This window comes from Palaemon carinicauda, chromosome 11 (assembly GCF_036898095.1).
Source record: "Palaemon carinicauda isolate YSFRI2023 chromosome 11, ASM3689809v2, whole genome shotgun sequence".
In the NCBI taxonomy this organism is placed as follows: Eukaryota; Metazoa; Arthropoda; class Malacostraca; order Decapoda; family Palaemonidae; genus Palaemon; species Palaemon carinicauda.
The window spans coordinates 138,843,209-138,862,991 of NC_090735.1; the positions used below are offsets into that span (position 1 = coordinate 138,843,209).

Here is a 19,783-nt window from a genome sequence, read left to right on the forward strand (position 1 = left end):
GTAGCAGCAGTAGGGGACTCAGCAGTATGAAGCTTCATCTGTGGTGGAAATGTGGGAGGTTGGGCTGTGGCACCCTAGCAGTACCAGCTGAACTCGGCTGAGTCCCTGGTTAGGCTGGAGGAACATAGAGAGTAGAGGTCCCCTTTTTTGTTTTATTTCTTGTTGTTGTCGGCTACCCCCCAAAAATTGGGGGAAGTGCCTTTGGTATATGTATGTATGTATTTATGTTTAACTATAAGATTGTACAGTGGAGCCCCAATAACTGATTTAAGTTTTCAATATCAATATATAAATTAGTTTCAATTAATTTTAATTTAAGAAGCATTTCTCTCTCAAAAATGAAATATCAATTTTATTCTAAGTTGTAAGGAAATGACAAGAAATGTGACTTTGCCAAAAAGAAATATAAATAAATAAGAGATATTTCTCCCCGGCCTTTAAGGTATAATTCCAACTGAAAGGTTATAGTAATTGTAAGTAGGTTGGTGACTGCATACCTACCTCATGCGAATATATTTCAATGGTAGCAGTGCACCAGTATGTGCTCATTATGGAATATTACTGTTGGTTGAGCACAATTTGGTACACTATCAAATTGTTCACAGTAAGAGAAAATATGGCCTCCACCTAAATATTTTGCTATGCTTTGGGTGGAAAAGGGATTGAGCCTCTCATAGGCTTTTTAGAAGAAAGTACAGGTATTGGTATTTTTAATGAATTTAAAAATTTTCCCGACACTAGATACAAACCTTACGCTCTTTACATGGGAGTATTATTTCGGCAACAGCTGAAACCAGCCATTAAAGTTTTTGCGAGGTGTAACTACCCTCCACTAGTTAGCGGAGGTGGGGGGTTGGCGGGGGTAAACAAACCACCCCGCCACACAAATACTAATCAACAAATGTCACTTATTTTGGCTCGATAGAGTAAAAGTGTAGTCATTCTCTCCCATCAAAACCTTTCAACCAGTTTACGATTAAAAGTAACGGGCCTAAAAGTTGAAAAAATTCCTATTTCATTCAGCTAGGGACCCAGACCTTTTTTTGAGAACTCTGTTGCTTCCCTTAACGAAGCAATGGTGCGGCAACCCCTACATTCCTTTGAGGCTTTTAGGTCTCCCCGCTAAGGAATGGATCTGAGAGTGTTACAGTTTACTGCAACAAACACTGCTTCTGCTCAACTTCATTCCTGCAGTGTATTGCGTCCTGCTCATTTCATCTCTCCCTCCACTGATCAAGACTTCAGTGTCGAAAAGCTCCTTTGCAATGGGATCAACAAAGGGGCTGGCCGTTCGGTCCAAAGTCCTGACCATGTTGGAGAAGAGCACTCTCCAAGAGGTCCTAGACAACTCCCCAGGCTACTTCAGTTGACTTTCTTGTGAAAAAGGTGTCTGGAGGCTGGAGAACAGTCATCCACCTCTCAGCTCTGAAGACAAGTTTGTCAAGCAAACCTCATTCAGCATAGAGACGGCAGACACGGTCAGACAAGTGATAAGACCACAGGACTTCATGTGCACACTGGACCTAAAGGATGCATTCTTGCAGATCCCAATCCATCCATCTTTAAGGAAGTATCTGAGAATCAGTCTGGACAACAAGAAATACCAGTTCAAGGTGCTGTGCTTCTGTCTTTCCACAGCACCCCCAGGTCTTCACGAGAGTGTTGGCCCTTGTGTCATCTTGGGCTCACAGGTTCGGCATCCATCTCCTACATTATCTGGACGCCTGGTTAATCCTAGTAGACTCAAAGGCAACCTTTCTTCAGCACTGAGACAAGCTTCTGGGGCTTTGCCAAGATCTGGGGATCAGGGTAAACCTCAAGAAGTTATCTCTGCTTCCCATTCAAAGGTTGGTATATCTAGGAATGATTATAGACACCAACCTGCACAAAGCCTTCCCATCAGATGACTGGGTAGTGAGGCTGAGAAAGGTCGCAAGACCTTTTCTCAGATGAGAGGAACTCCCAGCCCAGAGGTAGCTATGTCTCCTCAGGCACCTATCATCTCTGGCCAGTCTAGTTCCCAATGGCCACCTCAGGTTATGATCCCTCTAGTGCAGTGGTGGCTAAAGTCCAACTCGAATCAAGCCTTTGATTCCCATGGGACTAGAGGAACAGACGGACCTCAAATGGCAGGTGGCAAACGAGAATCTGCTGAAGGGCGTCGATCTTCTCCTCCTCCCCCCCCGAACTTGATGCTTTTCATCAGACTCATCAAAAGAAGGGTGGGGAGCCCATTTGCTGCACCACACAACCTCAGGTTTGGTCAGAGTTTGAAAAGCACCTACAAATAAATCTCTTAGAGATGAAGGTCATCTTCCTGGCAGGCCACTCAGTGGTGGTGATGAGCAACACCACCACAATACTGGCTTACATCAACAAGCAAGGAGGTACTTTTTTGCAGCCCCTATCGCATCTGGCAGTAGTGATATTGAGATGGGCAGAGGTCCACTCAGTCTCCCTATCATCTCGCTTCATTCCCGGTAAAAGGAATGTGCTCTCCGACAACTTGAGCAGAGCGCCCCAGATAGTGGGTTCTGAATGGTCTTTGGATCATGTAGTAACTGTAGAAATGAACTGTGCCTTTGTGTGCTTGAAGGAACTGATCAAGGAGGACATTATGTTGACGTATCCTGACTACTCCGCTGAAGCTAAACCCTTGTACAGTAGTTGTTTTTGATGCTTCGGGTGAGGGTGCTGGTGTTTGTCTATGCCAGGAGTCCTTGGAGCATCCAGGGTAGCGTCGAGTGATAGCATACGACTCCATGACCTTCCTTGACTGCGAGACCCGTTACTCTACCGTTGAGTTTAAGTTGTCTGCTCTGCGATGTGGAGTGAAAACCTTCAGGGCCTTCCTCTATGGTCAGTTCTTTGTGATTCATTCTGATCACCATCCCCTGATATATTTTCATGACATGAAGATGATGGAGAGTCGTCTAGCGCGGACACTGGAGGACCTGTCTGAATTTAACTTTGTTGTTAACTACTGTCCAGGTGATCAGAATGCCACAGCAGACTGGTTATCCCGCTGGCCCACATTAACTGACTGTCTGCTTGCTACTGAACCTACCACTCCCAAGTTGCCTACTGGACTGGCCTTGTATAAGGAGGTTCATGGTGGTCCAGATATTCTCATAGAATCCTTGGAGCTAGGTGTGAACTGCTGGATGGAAGGGCCAGGTGTTGCACCCGACACAACTGAAGGGAGCCAAGCTCCGGGATGCCTTAGTTCAGCAGTTTCTGAAGGATGCCGGTCGACTAGGCTTCAAACTGGACAAGACTAGCCGGAACAAGATTAAGGTAATGCATTTTCCAGGTACAGTCCCAGCTTTGGAGCTGCTCTAGGCAGCATCTAAGCTATTGAACCTGGAAATTTGGGTCAACTGGGATCCCACTTGTCCTGTAGTCTATCGTGATCCATTCGTGCATCTTCATTGTCTGTCTGTAGTGCATTTTAACTCTCTGACCGAGCTCCGTAATTATGTCCCACCAACTGACCTGATCCTGGGACATAAGGCAGAAGTGAAATCTCGTGTGTCTGACGCTGAGGGCTTGTTCACTGATGATCAGGAAGCACCAGCGCATGTGTCTCAACACTCGGCAGTAGGTATTGTAATGATACAGGAAAACTTATTTTGTGCGTTTGTTGATACAGGGACACAGGTTTGTCTTGTAAATGAATCTCTACTGAGCCAACTTGGCATAGAGTACCAGGTACTGCCAAGAGAACAGTTAGAGGAGGCGATCAGTTCCTGCACTAGCATTCTAGGCTACGTCCAGTTAGAGGTGAAGTGTCCTTCCGGGTGGAGACTACCGCTGTTAAACTATGCGTTGGTAGCTGCCAAAGACATTAACTTTTGTTCTTGGTAGGAATCTAATGGACGCAGCCTACCTGACACTGGATTCACTCCGAGAACAGTTGGTTTATGACCACACTACTGTTCTTCAATTGTCTCTCGAGGTACAGTACTCTCAGTCTCCCCACAGCACACCGAGACCACTGTTATGAAGGTGACTGACCCCGTGGAGTGTTCTCTGGGAATGCTCATCTGTCCTTTAGTCAGGTGGCCAAGATCCAAGGAGATCATTGACAGATCCAATCTGTGATCAAGATGATCTACTCCGCGGTTCCTGCATCTCTAGTTCCATGCTCCTATCTACCCTATAAGAGATGTTGGTCTGACCTGGAAGTGCACCAGGGTTTGCTAGTGAAGTGAAACATAGACGGCTCAGTAGTCCCAGTAGTCACCTCCAATGTCCTGATAGACTTAGTTGCTGAGACAGATTTCCAGAATGTTCACTGGGAAATTGGGAAAATGACTGCAATGCTCTGTCAACCTGTTTGGCGCAAATCTTTGATTAGTGTAATCAGGGAAATGTGCCGGACATGTTGGAATGTCAGACTTGTAAGGTTTCAAAGGAGGTGGTTGCCCCACCAACCTTGAAGATAGTGACCTCTTCTCCTTTTGAATTGGTTGCTTGGTTTTATTGGGTGTCTGATGGTATAGTAGTTGACCATTATTCCAAGTGGGTGACGGCAGTACCCATAAGAGCAGTATGTTATGCCAGGCGCTTGAAGACCAAGTTTTTCCTGTTATTCCTCATGTTCCAGTCCGCATATTGACTGATAACGGCCCTGAGTTTATTTCCCAGGAATTTACAGTTGTTGGAGCGGTACAATATTGTACATGTGGAAACAGCTCCATATAAACCCTCTAGTAATGGTGTAGTGGAGCGGGTGAACCGTACCATTGGTAAGTTATTGAGGGTGATTTCTGGGGAATCTCGGAAATGGGACCAGGACTTATCCCGAGCAGTTCTCAGCTACAACCATTCCCACTGCACTGAGAGTGGCTGTACTCCAGCTGAGAACATACTGAAGGATGCTCACGATGTAGACAGTATCTCATTGCTGTCACCAGAAATGAGAGACCCATGGGCTGAAGGACATCCTCGGTACAAAACGTTTAAGGAGGGTTCTCTGGTTTTTAAGAAGGTGCACCTGTTGGGACACCTTAACCCTAGGTTTTAGGGGGTATTCTGTTTTACTAAGGTACACGAGAATAAGGTCACCTATGAGCTGCAGAGACTGCCTAATGGGGAACTGGTAAAAGTTTGTCATATCCAGTTAAAGGCCTAGCTTGAACCTCCAGTTTATCTTTTTTCACAGCACTTTCTCTTGTATCCAAAGGGTCCTGATCCTGTAATTGAGACTCAGAATAGTCCAGGACTTGTGCATAATTGTCCGATTTCCTCTGAAGTCTCGGAGAGTTCTGGTTCTAGTAGTGATGGCGACTCTTATGGGGTGGCTGCAGTAGTTACATCATACTTTTTGTCTCGGATTGTAACAAGTTGCGACAGCAAAGGAAAAGTTACTGTCCTACAAGAATTATTTCTCAGCCTAAGCCTATTCTTAAGCTAGGTAGGATTTATGAGAGGAAAAAGAGCACTGGATGCTTGGTTATATCCTCCAGAAAATTTTAATGAGACTCCTGTATTGAAGCCTGATTCTATTCGAGATCTTGTGGTCCTCCAATTGTGGGAGTGCAGCCCCTCTGAAATATGTGAAACCCCAATTTGGACTCCTGAATTGGTGGTTCACTCTCTTGTGCCTGAATTTCCAACACCCCGATTCTTAGCCTCTTCTTTCCGAGAGGAAGGTGTCGTTCATCCTCCAGGGAGTTGGGAATTCTGGGAAATTTCCAGTATTCCGTTGTTGGAACCACTTTCTGATGGCTCCAAGAGTTCTAGTCCAGACTGGTCAAGACCTGCTAGTTTAGAAAGACCTGTTTCTGACTCGGTGTATCCATTTATCCTGATTATGACTTTCTTGGCTTTCTGCCACCCAATTGTGACAACTGACTGTTGTCTAAAAACCCCACCTTTAGTGGATTTAGTCCCCATGGACTAGGTCAAAAGGTCCTGTTCCTGACCTACCGTTAGTTCAGCCTCGAGTCATGGAGTGGAGGCCTCATCTCACTGACCAGACGAATACTACAGAGAAGGAACTGTCCTCCATTCCTGAGTCACCTCAGAATTCAAACCCTTTCTGACAGTCTGATGGTAGATTAAAACACCGGTCGGAAATCTAGGCTGAAGTGGCACAGTCTGGCGTATTTGACCTGGACCAGACAGCTCTGTTTGGCTCTTCTTTAACAGAACTTTACCCTGAGTCATCGCCTGGTTTTTCAGGATTTTTATTGTTCTCTTCCGAGCCTACGGATTCTGTCTCTGGTTCACCTAGGAAAATGTCGATAACCTGTAAATACCAACTGTTATGCGAGGTTATCGATCAGTTAAAGAGACCTCCTTTGTACCTGGAGAGTTGCCGACTTAGCCTATCTCTGGTGCTGCTAGAGATTAACATCGCTCAATAGCAGATTGCTGAAACCCGGCGCATGTCCTGAGACAGAATGTCGAAACTCAGAAGAAATACAAATCTCCCACTGAATTAATCACTGAGAAATTTTTTATTTCAAGTTTTTGTATAGTACAGTAATTACTTTTTAATGAGTCATTTGTGATTCCCACATTGTGGTAGGTAAAAGGCTGTGGAACGGGACACTTTACGTGGGGGAAAACTGTATTGAGTCAAGGTTTGTTTAATTGTTTTATTCATCTTCTTCGTTGTCTACATCTTTTCCCACTTCTATGTGAGGTCGATGTTTCTGGTCAGCTTTCTCCATTTATCTCTGTCCCACACCTCATCACCGGTTAATCCCTTTGATCGAAGGTCATCCTTGATACAGTCCACCCACCTACGCTTTGGTGTCCCTCTCCTTCCCGTTCCCTGTACCTCCATTTCCATCACTCTCTTCCGAATATACTGTTCATCTCTTCTCATGACATGACCATACCACCTCGGTCTACTTTCTTGGATCTTATCTGATAGTTTTCTAACTCCTGTGGTACCCCTAATTACCTCATTCCGTATCATCTCTTCTTGTTACCCCACACATCCATCTCAACATTCTCACCTCTGCCACATCCACCTTCTTCTCTTCTGTCTTCTTTATTGCCCACGTCTCCGCTCCATACATCATTGCCGGTCTCACAACTGTACTCTGTACTTTACCTTTCAACTTAACCCCTATTTTCCTGTCGCATAGTACTCCACGCGCTTTTTTCCAATTCTTTCATCCTATTTGTATTCTCTGGTTTATTTCTGTCCCCAGATCACCATATTCTGCAACTGTTGATCCTAAATACTTGAAATTTTCAACTCTTCCCCATTCTCGCTATTTTTCAATCTCAAATACTCTGTCATTTTCCTGCTGATCTTCAATCCCCTATTTTCCATTTCTCTTCTCCACTCCTCCAGTTTCTCTTCTACTACCTCTCGCCTAATGCTACACAATATAACATCATCAGCAAAAAGCATACACCAAGGAGACTGATCTCTAATACCTTGTGTTACTACATCCATGACCAGATCAAATAGGTAAGGGCTCAGTGCAGACCCCTGATGTAGTCCCACATTTACTGGGAAACTTTCTGTTAGGCCTATACTGCTCTTAACATTTGCTTCTGCCCTTTCATACATATCTTGGGTGATTCTTACGTATTTCTCAGGGACTTCCTTTTCTCATACATCTCCACAGCTCCTGACGTGGTACTTGATCGTATGCCTTCTCCATGTAAAATAAAGACCATACGTAATCCTTTCTGTTTCTCCCGATGCTTTTCTATCGTCTGCCTCAAAGCAAATATTGCTTCTACAGTCCCTCTTCCAGGCATGAATCCAAATTGTTTCTCACCAATTGTTGTTTCATCTCTGAGTCTCTTCTCCCATATTTTCATAGTATGGCTTATCAGCTTTATGCCTCTGTAGTTGCCCCATTCCTGGATGTCTCCCTTTCCTTTATAGATGGGAATGTTTAGGCTTCTTCTCCTTTCCTCTGGCATCTTTTGCTGATTGAAGATCTTCTGTGTCAGGTCCCACAAGATATCTAGGCCTTCCTCTCCTAGATTCTTCCATATCTCTACTGGTATATTATCCGGTCCTGCAGCTTTACTATTTTTCATCTTCTTTACTGCTTGTTCTACTTCTCTTCTAGTCACTCCTATGTTAACTCTCGTTTGGGAGTCCATCTTCAAATACTGTTCTTGGCTTCTCCTCATGTGGCTGGGTTTGTTTAATTACTTGTTGTAAATTTTCCGTGATTGTGATATTCATCATCATCTCCTCCTACACCTATTGACGCGAAGGGCCTCGGTTAGATATTGCCAGTCTCTATCTTGAGCTTTTAATTCAATACTTCCCCATTCATCATCTCCTACAGTTATATTACATTTAGTAAATGTTAATTGTACTGCATTAGTCCAAAATCAATGTTTTGTATTCTTTAAAATTGATTTTGGACTACAACGAATGTCATTTTTTTTACCTGGATAGTTTCATGACTCTGTATGCCTGTAATACTGTAAGGTTGCCTGTAATAATTACTGTGATGTAATGTAATGTGTGTTATCGGAGCATTGTTGAAAGGGATGGATGGTAACCTGATTTTCAGTTTTTATGGTCTTAATCCTGACACATTTTTTTTATATCATGAAACTGTCAAATGATGTACTTAATATATTATATACTGTATACAGTAATTGGATAGGTGGATGAAGGGATGGGTGATGAATTAAATTTCTTTTACTTGATTATTCTACCTCTCTATTGGATTTTTTTTTTGTAATGTAATATATATTGCCTTGAAATGTACAGAATTGGTGTAGGGCATTGTTGCTTGTCATGAGGAATTTTGAGATGGACTGAAGATCTAGTAGGGGAGGCAGGATGTGGAAATATGTATAGGAAAAATACAAATTATTTCGAGATTTATTTCTTATCACTTTTATGATATTGCTTAGTTTGTATTTGTACAATACATTACTGTATTTCATATATTTTGTGTACTATTTATTTTGTTTATCTCCAGTCCAGCACTAAAAATTAATCATTCTATTACAGAGTAATGGTGCCCCGCACCCAATGGGGATCATATGCTAGAAATTTAAAATAAGATGAAGATTGTCAAAAAAAAAAAAAAAAAAATCTCTTGGATGAATTATCTAAATTAAAGAAACCTGTATTGAAGGCTATTAAAGCTAGACAGCGAGAGCGATTAGGACTCCCCTCCGCTATTTGTGCCCTTTGAATTTCATCCAGTTGTCATATAAGGTATCAGTGCTTAAATAAGGAAAAAACAGAATATCTTGCCAACGACAGGGCACCGTAGAGGAATTTGAAAGTGCTAGGTGAGGGCAAGCAATTATTTACTGTGGGGGATTCTTAGGATAATATTGCAGTGGACACTAGTGAAAAAAAAATGTGTCTCCATTATCAGAAGGTAGTCAGAGATTTATGTCTAGACCCTGTTGGCTCACTGTATAGGTCATGAAGTGCAGTGTTGTGGGGTTCTCTATTAAGCTTGAAGTTTTCTTATGTCACCAGGTCGCAACTTTGTCTTAATTACGTATGTTGATCTTGACCAAAAAGGCTTTTTCTGAATCCTAACTGCCAAGGTTGGCTGCTGTTAACTTTTGTGAGATCATTGGACAACCCAGGCAACAGCAACGTACACACTATTGCATTCATATATGTACTATAATATGTAGATTTCTGTAGCATGGCTTTTAGGAAGTTACTATACTGTATACGATATTTAGCCGTCCCTTTTGAGTGTAGCACTGAGGATAATAAGCATTTTCTTAATATATTACATAATTTTTTTGTCTTTCTGATGTAAAGGTGAGAATGTAGAGGCAGGTCAGAGGTGTGAAACAACCTGTCAAATTACATTTAAATTTAGCCAAAATATTAATACTTATGTTTGTCTTTATTTATACTTGTATATGTAGATTAAATATTTAGAGAATTGATTCCTAAGAGGTTCGTATGATAGTTATTTTTTATCTTTGCCTTTAATGAAACTTTTTTTCTTATTTTTGCAAACTGTAAGCGTTTCTTTCCCCTACATAAATCTCTCCCTTTCTCAGCCACCAATTTAGAGTTTTTTCTTCTTTGCAATATTATTTTGTCCTCCCCTAATGCTTGCAATGTTCAAATTACTTGAAATATAGCTGTCGGTATTAATATTAAACTCCATGCATGCCAGTAATAAGTGAGACAACATACCTTTAGAATAATATTAAGTAACTACAGTTCTAGCTGGGTCCCCTTGCCCAGTATGAAATGAAGGGGTGTTGTCCAGTGCCCAGTTCACTGCCTAGATAGGGTTAGGCCATATGGAAACTACTGTGTAGGCAAGCCTAGCCTATATAGCTGATGAGAGATGCTCAAATGCTAGAGTATGTAGACTAGACAACCGAACTGCGGTTCCTAGGACAGTAAGGCATATAGTGCTTAACTGGGAAGGGAAAAGGGCAACTAGGCCACCCAAGAGGGGTCTCTAAGTTGGCATAGAGAATTAATCCAGGGAAGGAATAAAATTTCACCTGCTTAGGGCCAGCCTAGATAGCCAACAAGCTATCCCGTCCATCTATATAGCAATAAAGGACACTTCAGTTGCCAGGGAACTGGACTGGGAGGGGAACAAATTTCCAAGAAGTAGATGTACTAGCCAGGCAAACAAGCGGGGGGGTTGGGGCTTAGAAAGTGGTGAGGCGGCAAGACAGGAAGGCCTAACTGTAACATTAGAACTAATATGTCGTTTCAGAGAGTCCTCACAACCGGCTGCTAGCCTACCAAAAACTAAGTAAAGAAGCCTAGGAATGAGTAAGGCGACACGAAAGGAAGGTCTACTAGTCGGCATTAGAACAAGGTTGGTTATGTTCTAAGGGAACACAAGCAGGGAGGGGAGGCTTAGAAAGTGGTGAGGCGGCAAGACAGGAAGGCCTAACTGTAACATTAGAACTAATATGTCGTTTCAAAGAGTCCTCACAACCGGCTGCTAGCCTACCAAAATCTAAGTAAAGAAGCCTAGGAATGAGTAAGGCGACACGAAAGGAAGGTCTACTAGTCGGCATTAGAACAAGGTTGGTTGTGTTCTAAGGGAACACAAGCAGGGAGGGGAGGCTTAGAAAGTGGTGAGGCGGTAAGACAGGAAGGCCTAACTGTAACATTAGAACTAATATGTCGTTTCAAAGAGTCCTCACAACCGGCTGCCAGCCTACCAAAAACTAAGTAAATAAGTCTAGGAATGAGCAAGGCGACACGAAAGGAAGGTCTACTAGTCAGCATTAGAACAAGGTTGGTTGTGTTCTAAGGGATCAACAGAGTGTAGACGCAGGGAACTAAGTTCAAACAACCTGTGCCGCCTGGCCAAACACTCAGGCTAAGTAAAGGAGTGAAATACTGTTGCCCTAGGACAACTGTAAAACAGTATCCACTGCTCCCATAAGGACCTTCAAGGCTGCAGCTCCCTGCTATGACTTATCAATAGCAAGGGAGGATGAGCACCCTCATCTAATACGTGGTATTAGATGAGGGTGCATATGTACACAATTACCATTCATGGCCGACAACCAAGATCAGAGTTAGCCTAAGTCGAGACTGATAAAATATACTGTAAACATGTAGGAAAAAGCAAAAGGTATAGCCCATATTCATACCACAATTGTAAAAGAATATATAAAACACATTTTTACAATGTCTATGAAAAATTAACTAAGTATTTCTGAGCGATTTGGATATATGAGCCGCCGGCTTCGGCCATGCAACGACTGCGGGTAATAAAAGCATGCACAGCGCAAAAATGCCAAGTTGGAGAATAAATTCTCCAACAAAAAGGAAATGGTACTCAACTTAGTCGATGAGGAAGAAGCAGTAGTGTCCATGATTTCAAAATCACTCTAAAAAGCTACGAAAACATGCCAAAATTCCGAAGCAAAACTGTCAAGATGAAACTGCTAGAAGTAATGGAGAACCAGCAAACATGTTTACAGTAGCACACTGGGATCGGAAGTTGTAACAGCTCTCTCGCCCACGTATCTATTCCTATCCCATATCCTTCGAGACAAGATTAACTCTCTTTGGAGAAGGATAGCCGTGGCTTCTTTTAGACACGACCCTGTTGTATACATGATATCTTTTGGGACATTCGCTCCAGGGAATAGAACCCTGTGATACTTCTTAGGTAAAATTCTCTGGTACATCACTCGGCGAAATATCCCAAGTGGGAACTTCCATCAGGACGACATGGCTCAAGCCCAAAATAGACCTGAAGCGGTTTTCTTTGCTTTCAGTTCATGACATTTTATTTCTAAAATAATCAATACTTTTATTTCCAGCTAGTGAGTCTTGTTTCTGAATGTCTTTTGATCTTAGCTGGATAGAGGCTAATATTCACAAGAACAGTTCCACAATCAATGCAAAACACAAATATCATCATATTTTCTCTTTAGAGACTTCCGCAGTTTTTTTATTATTCACTGTCGTTAGGTCTTTCAGGAGTCTGAACATTACTTGCTCTCTTTTTCTGTGAACTGTATTGACTATCTTTGCATTTCTATGTTTACAGCTACTTATCTATTTTAAAGGGTGTAATAATTTTACGTTCCTAAACAAGACACTATTGAATTTTGGATAACGTTCCTAAGTAACAGATAATACAAGCCTAGTTTAAATTTTAGTTGACTATGCTTCTGCTTACACAGATCACAGCAAAAAAATCTAGCCTTAATTCTGAATAAAGAGTTTACCAGTAACTCCTAAGAAGGTAGTTCTAGGTAAGTATGTTAGGAAAAATACAAATTACTTGAAAATTTGTGATTTTAGCGCTATTAAGCAATATCAGCATTGAGCTGTTGTGCCATATTGATATACAGTATTTTAAAGATGAGTTAACCAATAAGACATTTTGCATATCATGCAAGATACAGGCTGATTATAATTTCCTATATCAATGTGTTATGTACTCCAAAGAAATAAATGCTCATTATGATAGTTTAAAATTAAAACTTTTTTAATTATTACATATTAAGAAAGGGTTTCCGGAAGCCGTGGCCCTCTCTCGTGGAGCCCACTTTGGGAAACGCTCCTTTGGGGCATGGCCATTGAGATTTTTATGGGGCAGAGTTGAAACAGTAAAGTATTCTTGGTAGCTCCATGTAGTTTTACTAGATTGCTGAGATAAGTAATTTAATGATTTTACACATCAGAGAAAGAAAATTATTACACTTGATACATTTAGCTACAAAACTCAAATTGTCGCTAGAAGGGGAATTGCATCTAATATAAGAATTATATGAGAGTCAAGTTGACTTTTTTGTTACTGCCTTCACCAACATGACATACACATTGCTGGATTTACAACAAGAATGAGAGTTTGAGATCTACCTTTTGAAGAACCTGCTTCAAGTACAGTAATGCAAGACGCAATTAATAATTCTTGACTGCCCATTATACTATTTTATGGAATAAATGTCTATTTACAGCAAATCTGGGAAGCAAAAAAAAAAAAACTCAAGACAAACTACTAATATTTTATTTACAGAATTAGTTTTGTATGTAACTAGTAATATTAAATTTTTAAGTCTTAATGATATATTTTTACAGGTATGTTTCAGCTTTTGTTACAGCTGGAAGGATAAGGTTAATATGTCTCCATGATGTGAAAAATGATGATGGCATTAAAAATTTCTTCATGGAAATGTATGAAACATATATCAAGGTAGGTAATTGTCACTTCTATTACTTTAGCCACATTCACTAATATAACTAGATTGCTTTAAGAAAATGTTTCAAAAGTACAATAATTTGTATTTGTTCCTACATGAATACAAATCATTATCCTTTATATAGGAGTATGGTTTGAGCGTAGTCGGAATGGCCATTAAACTTTTAAAAATGTAATATAGAAGTAGTTACTGGCAGATGGATAGAGGCTAAGCCTCGCCCACCTGACAGTCGGCTTTGAACTCGCTTATGATTTCAACTGCTTGCTGTTCACACGTACTAGTGCTGCCTCTCTAATTTTATTTGTTTTTATTTTTTTCTTTCTCTTGTAGAAGAAATGTTGAAGTGTGCAGACAGACTGTTGCATTCAAGGTATAGGTTAAGGGGATTGCCCTGCGTTAATTTTCGTGGATATACTGTGTGATATAAAAAATTGTTAATCTTTAGAGCAGTGAACTGCACCACAACTAAAGTCTCTCGTGAGAAAGTATCGTACTAATACTGCCTTAATTAACGGAGTTATTGCATTTTTTTGTGCTGGAGGTATAAGGTACTACAGGTAATCTATGATAAGTATGCTATTCTTATAGAATAAGAAAAAATATCACACTATAAATAGTATGTTTGACAGCTCAACACTTTCTCTCACTGTGTCAGAGAATACCAGGATCCACTAGTAAGAAGAATTTTTGAGCCTCTCTCTTTTGGTGTGATCACTGTTTTCTTGCTATTTAGTGCTAGTGAACAGAAGTAATCATGCCTAAAAGCAAAAGAAAAATCCTATCTAAGTATAGGGAGAGGATAGCCCTTGTAAGAATGTACCAAGCAACAAAGCGGGAGGTGGCACCTACTGATACCTTAACTTTGAGTGGGTAGTACTTCCTTTGGATGTGGGGCTGGGGCTGGGTGACTTGGGCTATGTTTGTGGTAATTAGCAGAGAAGGCTATATAGTAAGTAAGTTTAGTTATTTTTAAGTAATTGAGAATAGTCTCTAATTATCATTGACAATGAAAATAGTATTTGATGACAATATTGTGATATGTTTCTTTGTATTCTTTTTTCAAAACTGAGGGCTGATATCTCGGCCTCATAGTTATTGGCATTCAAAAGTATATTTCTCCATTATTTATATAGATATTTCACATCCAAAGACATCGTTAGAAAGAGAAATAAAAACGCAATAATATTTGGTCAGAGAAATTTTAATTGTGAGGTTATTTGAAATTTTGTATAATTTTCAAATAAAAAAAATGAAAAAATATAAATACCATTATAAAAAAATATAAAGAAAATTCCTCTAACCAATATTTCCACACTCAATAGCATTATGCATAGCAATAAATATTTAATTCACTAGTGTTTTATGAGAAGAAACTTTTTTTCTATTTTATTCATAAAAGAAATAATTTTTGTCCGATTCCAATAAAATTTATACAGAAACAACAAGAGTACTAATACAAATAACGGGTTTTCTTGGCTGGCGGGGGTTGTGCTTAGTCTTAATTTGTTCTCTACCTCTCGAGGAATTCCCTTCTAAGGGTTGAATTTTTTCCCGAGTAGTCTTTTTTGCACAGGATTTATGAATTTTAATTCATCATAACTTATTTTTCCTCGGATAGTGATGCGGTTCTTTTTTGTTCGGCTAAAGCAGCCGACGTAGAAAGCAGATTTGTTTGTTCCTGTGGAATTGGCTGCTCTGAGCACTGTACTACGCTACCTGTGGCAGCTCGTGAGCTGCTCATTGGTTATGCACGAGGTAGCACTTGATGCCGACCTTCAACTTTAACAAGGCTTGTTGATGTGAAGCAGAGGGTGCTGCCAAGAGGTTCACTTCCAGGGGTTGGAGAACTTTACCTTACAAGGGAGAGTTAACCTTCCTGGGTGCTGGGTCGTTCTCCCTTCTGAGGGAGAGCTTCCCTTCATCAGCCGTTGGTTACCTTCCCCCTTATGGGTAGAATTGCTGACAGCTCAACAAAGATTGGTAGCTGCTATCTCGTCGCCGAAGACTGTGCTTCTCCCCTTGGGCTGGGGGAAAGCAAAGTCCAAGACAAGGCCCTCCTTCGGGAGGACTTCTCTCTTGTCCGCGAGAGAGATTGTTCAGTGACCAGCATGTGTCGTGCTCCTGCACTTTTTCCTATAGGGCTGGGGGAAAGCTTGTTCTAGGCGATATCCCCCCTCGGGAGAACTTTCCTCTCATTTGCGAGAGAAAGCTTGTGATCAACTTTTTTATGATAGGAGCAGTCTTCCTCTCTGGAGGATTCTGCTCCATGTTCCCCTTCTGGGGGTCTGTTGGGAGGAGGAGTTTCTGACCCCTCTTCTCCCTGTGTTTTCTCCTTTCCCTGCGTAGGAGATCTGGTTATTGCAGGTGCTGCTGCCTCTTGGTCTGACTTTGTCTCCCATGGCCGACGCCAAAGACGTTGCTTCTCCAGGGTCTGTAGGAGAGCAAAGTACTAGGCATGTTCCTACTCTAGGGAACATCTCTCGTTCATGAGAGAGAAACACTTGCAGTCAAAGGTCTCCTACACTTCTCTCCCAAGGGCGGAGGTAGGGCATTGTCCTAAGCGATGTTCTCTTTTGGGAGAACAAACCTCTCCCTGGGTGAGGAAGCTCTCAAGGTTGAGCAGTCTCCCCCTTGGGTGGTATCTGCTAGACGTTCCCCTTTGGAGGTTCGTCGGGTGAAGGAGTTCAACTTTCTCCATCCAGGGTGTGCTCCTCCGCTCCATCGGCAGACGCCTTTTTGAGCCCTCGTGTTGAAGTCGCGATATCCCTTCGGGGGTCTCGTTATGGTCATGCATTGAGCTTGCGTGATCTCGGACCTTAGGGCTTTCGTCGCATAGAGCCTTTGGGCTCCCGCAACCCGGGACCTTTGGGCCTCGTCTTCTTAAGTCCTTAGGTTTGTAGGTCTTCGGGCTTTGGTTTCGTTGAACTTTTGGATTCTTGTAATCTGGGACCTTTGGGTCCTCATCGCATTGAGCCTTCGGGATCTCTCTGCCCGGAATCTTCGGGTTCCAGTTGCACTGAGCTCTTTGGTTCTCACAACTTGAGTTATGTTGAGCCTTCGGGCTCTTGTGATGATCACGCTTGGGCTAAAGTGATCAAGGACCTTCAGGTTTGAATGTAAGCAACAATAGAGACCTCTTGAAATACTCCAGATAATGCTCTCCGGAGTGTTTGGCAGTCTCCCAGAAAAATCTTTTGATAAAGCATCCATGCAAAACCTTACTATTAAGATAACAATTCTTACTGATCTTTGACTCAAAATGGTAAGCAAGCTCCGTATGACACCGGACATTGTAATTTGTATGGAAGGCTGGTACTTGGTACCCTTAAACACTTTTACCAACCTTCCATACATTGACATGGAGAAGGCATACGATCGAGTACCACGTCAAGAGCTGTGGAGACTTATGAGAGAAAAGGGAGTCCCTGAGAAATGCATAAGAATCACTCAAGATATGTATTAAAGGGCAGAAGCAAATGTTGAGGGCAGTATAGGCCTAACAGAAAGTTTCCCAGTAAATGAGGGACTACATTAGGGGTCTGCATTGAGCCCTTACCTATTAGATCTGGTCATGGATGTAGTAACATGACAAATTCGTAAATAATTTGTATTTTTCCTAACCATACAAACCTTAGCTATTTAAATAGGGTATTATTTTGGCGTAGCTGAAATGACAAGCCATTAGATTTATAACGAGGGTTTACTACCCCTTCGCTAGTTAGCGAGGGGGTAGGGGAGGAGTAGCTAGCTACCCCTCCCCCCTCACACACAGGTGAACTAGTTCACTTTGCTTAGAGGTAGGACTTATCCTGGGGGACAGGGCTGGCGGGCAAGTTTGATTAAATAGCTAAGGTTTGTATGGTTAGGAAAAATACAAATTATGTACGAATTTGTCATTTGTTCCGTAACCAAAATACAAACCACACTATTTAAATAGGGTGACTTAACCCTTAGGAAGGATGGTAAGTCCCAGCTGTACTGGCTTTGGCTTTTTTCCCGGGGACTCAGTATCTGAGTAAGTAGAACTCAAGATAAGGAGTCCCTGCACCTCGCAAGTACCTTGCTCTGCAAGGATCGCGGCCTACATAAGCTTGTGTGTGAAGGAATAAAGTGTGACTCATCCTAGGAAGTTGACCTGGAGTCCTTTAGATGGAATTCTAGGTTAAGACGTTCCCAATACCACCTCGTAAGGGTATGGGGGACACGACAGTATTATCTTAATACTAGGAACACAAGGAAGCATAGGAACACAAGGAAGCATGGTTTACCTGCAGTGGTTTGAGGTCAGCTGTGCAGAGAACCCAGGATGCTTTCCCCAAGAGAGGGGAGGATGAAGAAAAGAGTAAGGGCCAGGCATACCTTTTCATTCATGCAGACTAAAACCAGGTAACAATGCCCTTAACCATCTGCTACTTGTCCATTAAGGAGCCTGAGGTTTAGACCAGCTGTTGTGCAGCCACCACAGGGCCGATAGAGAATGTATCGAGCCTCCTGTGGGTAACGTCTTGTAGGTAGTGGGCTGTGAAGGTTGTTTGATGCTTCCAAACCCCTGCTTGTAGAACCTGCGTCACCGAGTAGTTTCTCTTGAATGCCAGAGACATAGCGATGCCCCTGACATCATGTGCTCTTGGGCGACGTGACGGAGGAGGGTCTGGATTCAGGGAATGGTGGATGACCCTGCAAATCCACGCTGAGATAGTATTCTTAGTGACCCTCCTCTTCGTCCTTCCTGTGCTCACAAACAATGCTTGCACTCGAGGACGAACTGCAGCTGTTCTTTCAAGATAGAGCCTCAGACTCCTTACTGGGCACAGTAGGAGATGGTCTGGGTCATCTGTTACAGAACGGAGACTCGAAATCCGGAAGGAGTCAAACCGGGGGTCCGCCACTCCTGGATTTTGAGTCTTAGCTACAAACTCAGGGACGAACCTGAACGTTACCTCCGCCCATCCCCTTGAATGGGCGATGTCATACGAGAGACCATGAAGTTCGCTGACTTGCTTGGCCGAGGCCAAAGCAAGTAGGAACACCGTCTTCCAAGTCAGGTGGCGATCAGAAGCCTGGCGTAATGGTTCGAACGGAGGTCTCTTAAGAGCCCTGAGGACTCGAACCACGTTCCATGGAGGAGGTCTCGCTTCCAACTGAGGGCAGGTAAGTTCATAACTTCGTATGAGTAGAGAAAGTTCCAGCGAGGAGGAAATGTCCATAACTTTTAGCCTGAAGGCAAGACTTCAGGCTGAGTGATAGCCTTTCACTGCTGAGATTGAAAGGCGCATTTCTTCCCGCAAATACACAAGAAACTCTGCTATTGCTGGAATAGTGGCATCAAGAGGAGAGATACCCCTTCCATGACACCAACCCCAGAAGGCTCTCCACTTCGCCTGGTAGACTCCTGCGGATGACTTTCGCAGGTGTCGAGACATCCTTTCTGCAACTTGTTGCAAAAAGCCTCTCTCTGTGAGGAGATGCTAGATAGTCTCCAGGCGTGAAGCCGTAGCGATGCTATGGCTTTGTGGAAGATGCTGGCGTGTGGTTGCTTGAGTAGCTCGTGTCGAGGAGCGAGTTCTCTTGGGAGTTCCGTCAGGAGTTGCAGAAGGTCCGGGAACCACTCTGCGTGATGCCATAGCGGAGCTATTAAGGTCATTGACAGGTTGACCGATATTCTGGTCTTGTTGAGCACCCTTCTCATCAGACAGAACGGGGAAAAGGCGTAAACGTCGATGTTGTCCCACCGTTGTTGGAAGGCATCTTGCCAGAGTGCCTTGGGGTCCGGGACTGGGGAGCAGTACAGCGGGAGCTTTCAAGGCTGTCGCGAACAGATCCACCATCGGGAACCCCAGAAAGTCAGGACTTTGTTGGCTACTAGAGGATCCAAAGACCACTCGGTACTCACTATCTGGGATGCTCTGCTCAGACTGTCGGCAAGCACATTACTTTTGCCCGGATTAAAGCGAGCCAATAGTGGAATCGAGTGGACTTCGGTCCATCTCAGTATCTCTACTGCAAGATGGGATAGCTGTTGTGAAAAGGTACCTCCCTGCTTGTTGATGTAAGCCACTACCGTGGTGTTGTCGCTCATCACCACCACGGAGTGACCCGCCAGGTACTGTCGGAACTGTTGAAGAGCCAGATAGACGGCCTTCATCTCTAGCAG

At 42.7% G+C, this 19,783-nt stretch overlaps 1 protein-coding gene across 1 annotated transcript in view; it reads left to right on the top strand.

Moving 5' to 3' along the window:
- The window catches only part of Trs20 (TRAPP subunit 20), a 75,560-nt gene that overhangs the window by 47,554 nt on the left and 8,223 nt on the right, over positions 1–19,783 (top strand). The window contains exon 4 of the mRNA XM_068383516.1: positions 13,508–13,622. Within this exon, the coding sequence (XP_068239617.1) occupies positions 13,508–13,622 (115 nt within the window). The remainder of the gene's footprint in view (positions 1–13,507; positions 13,623–19,783) is intronic.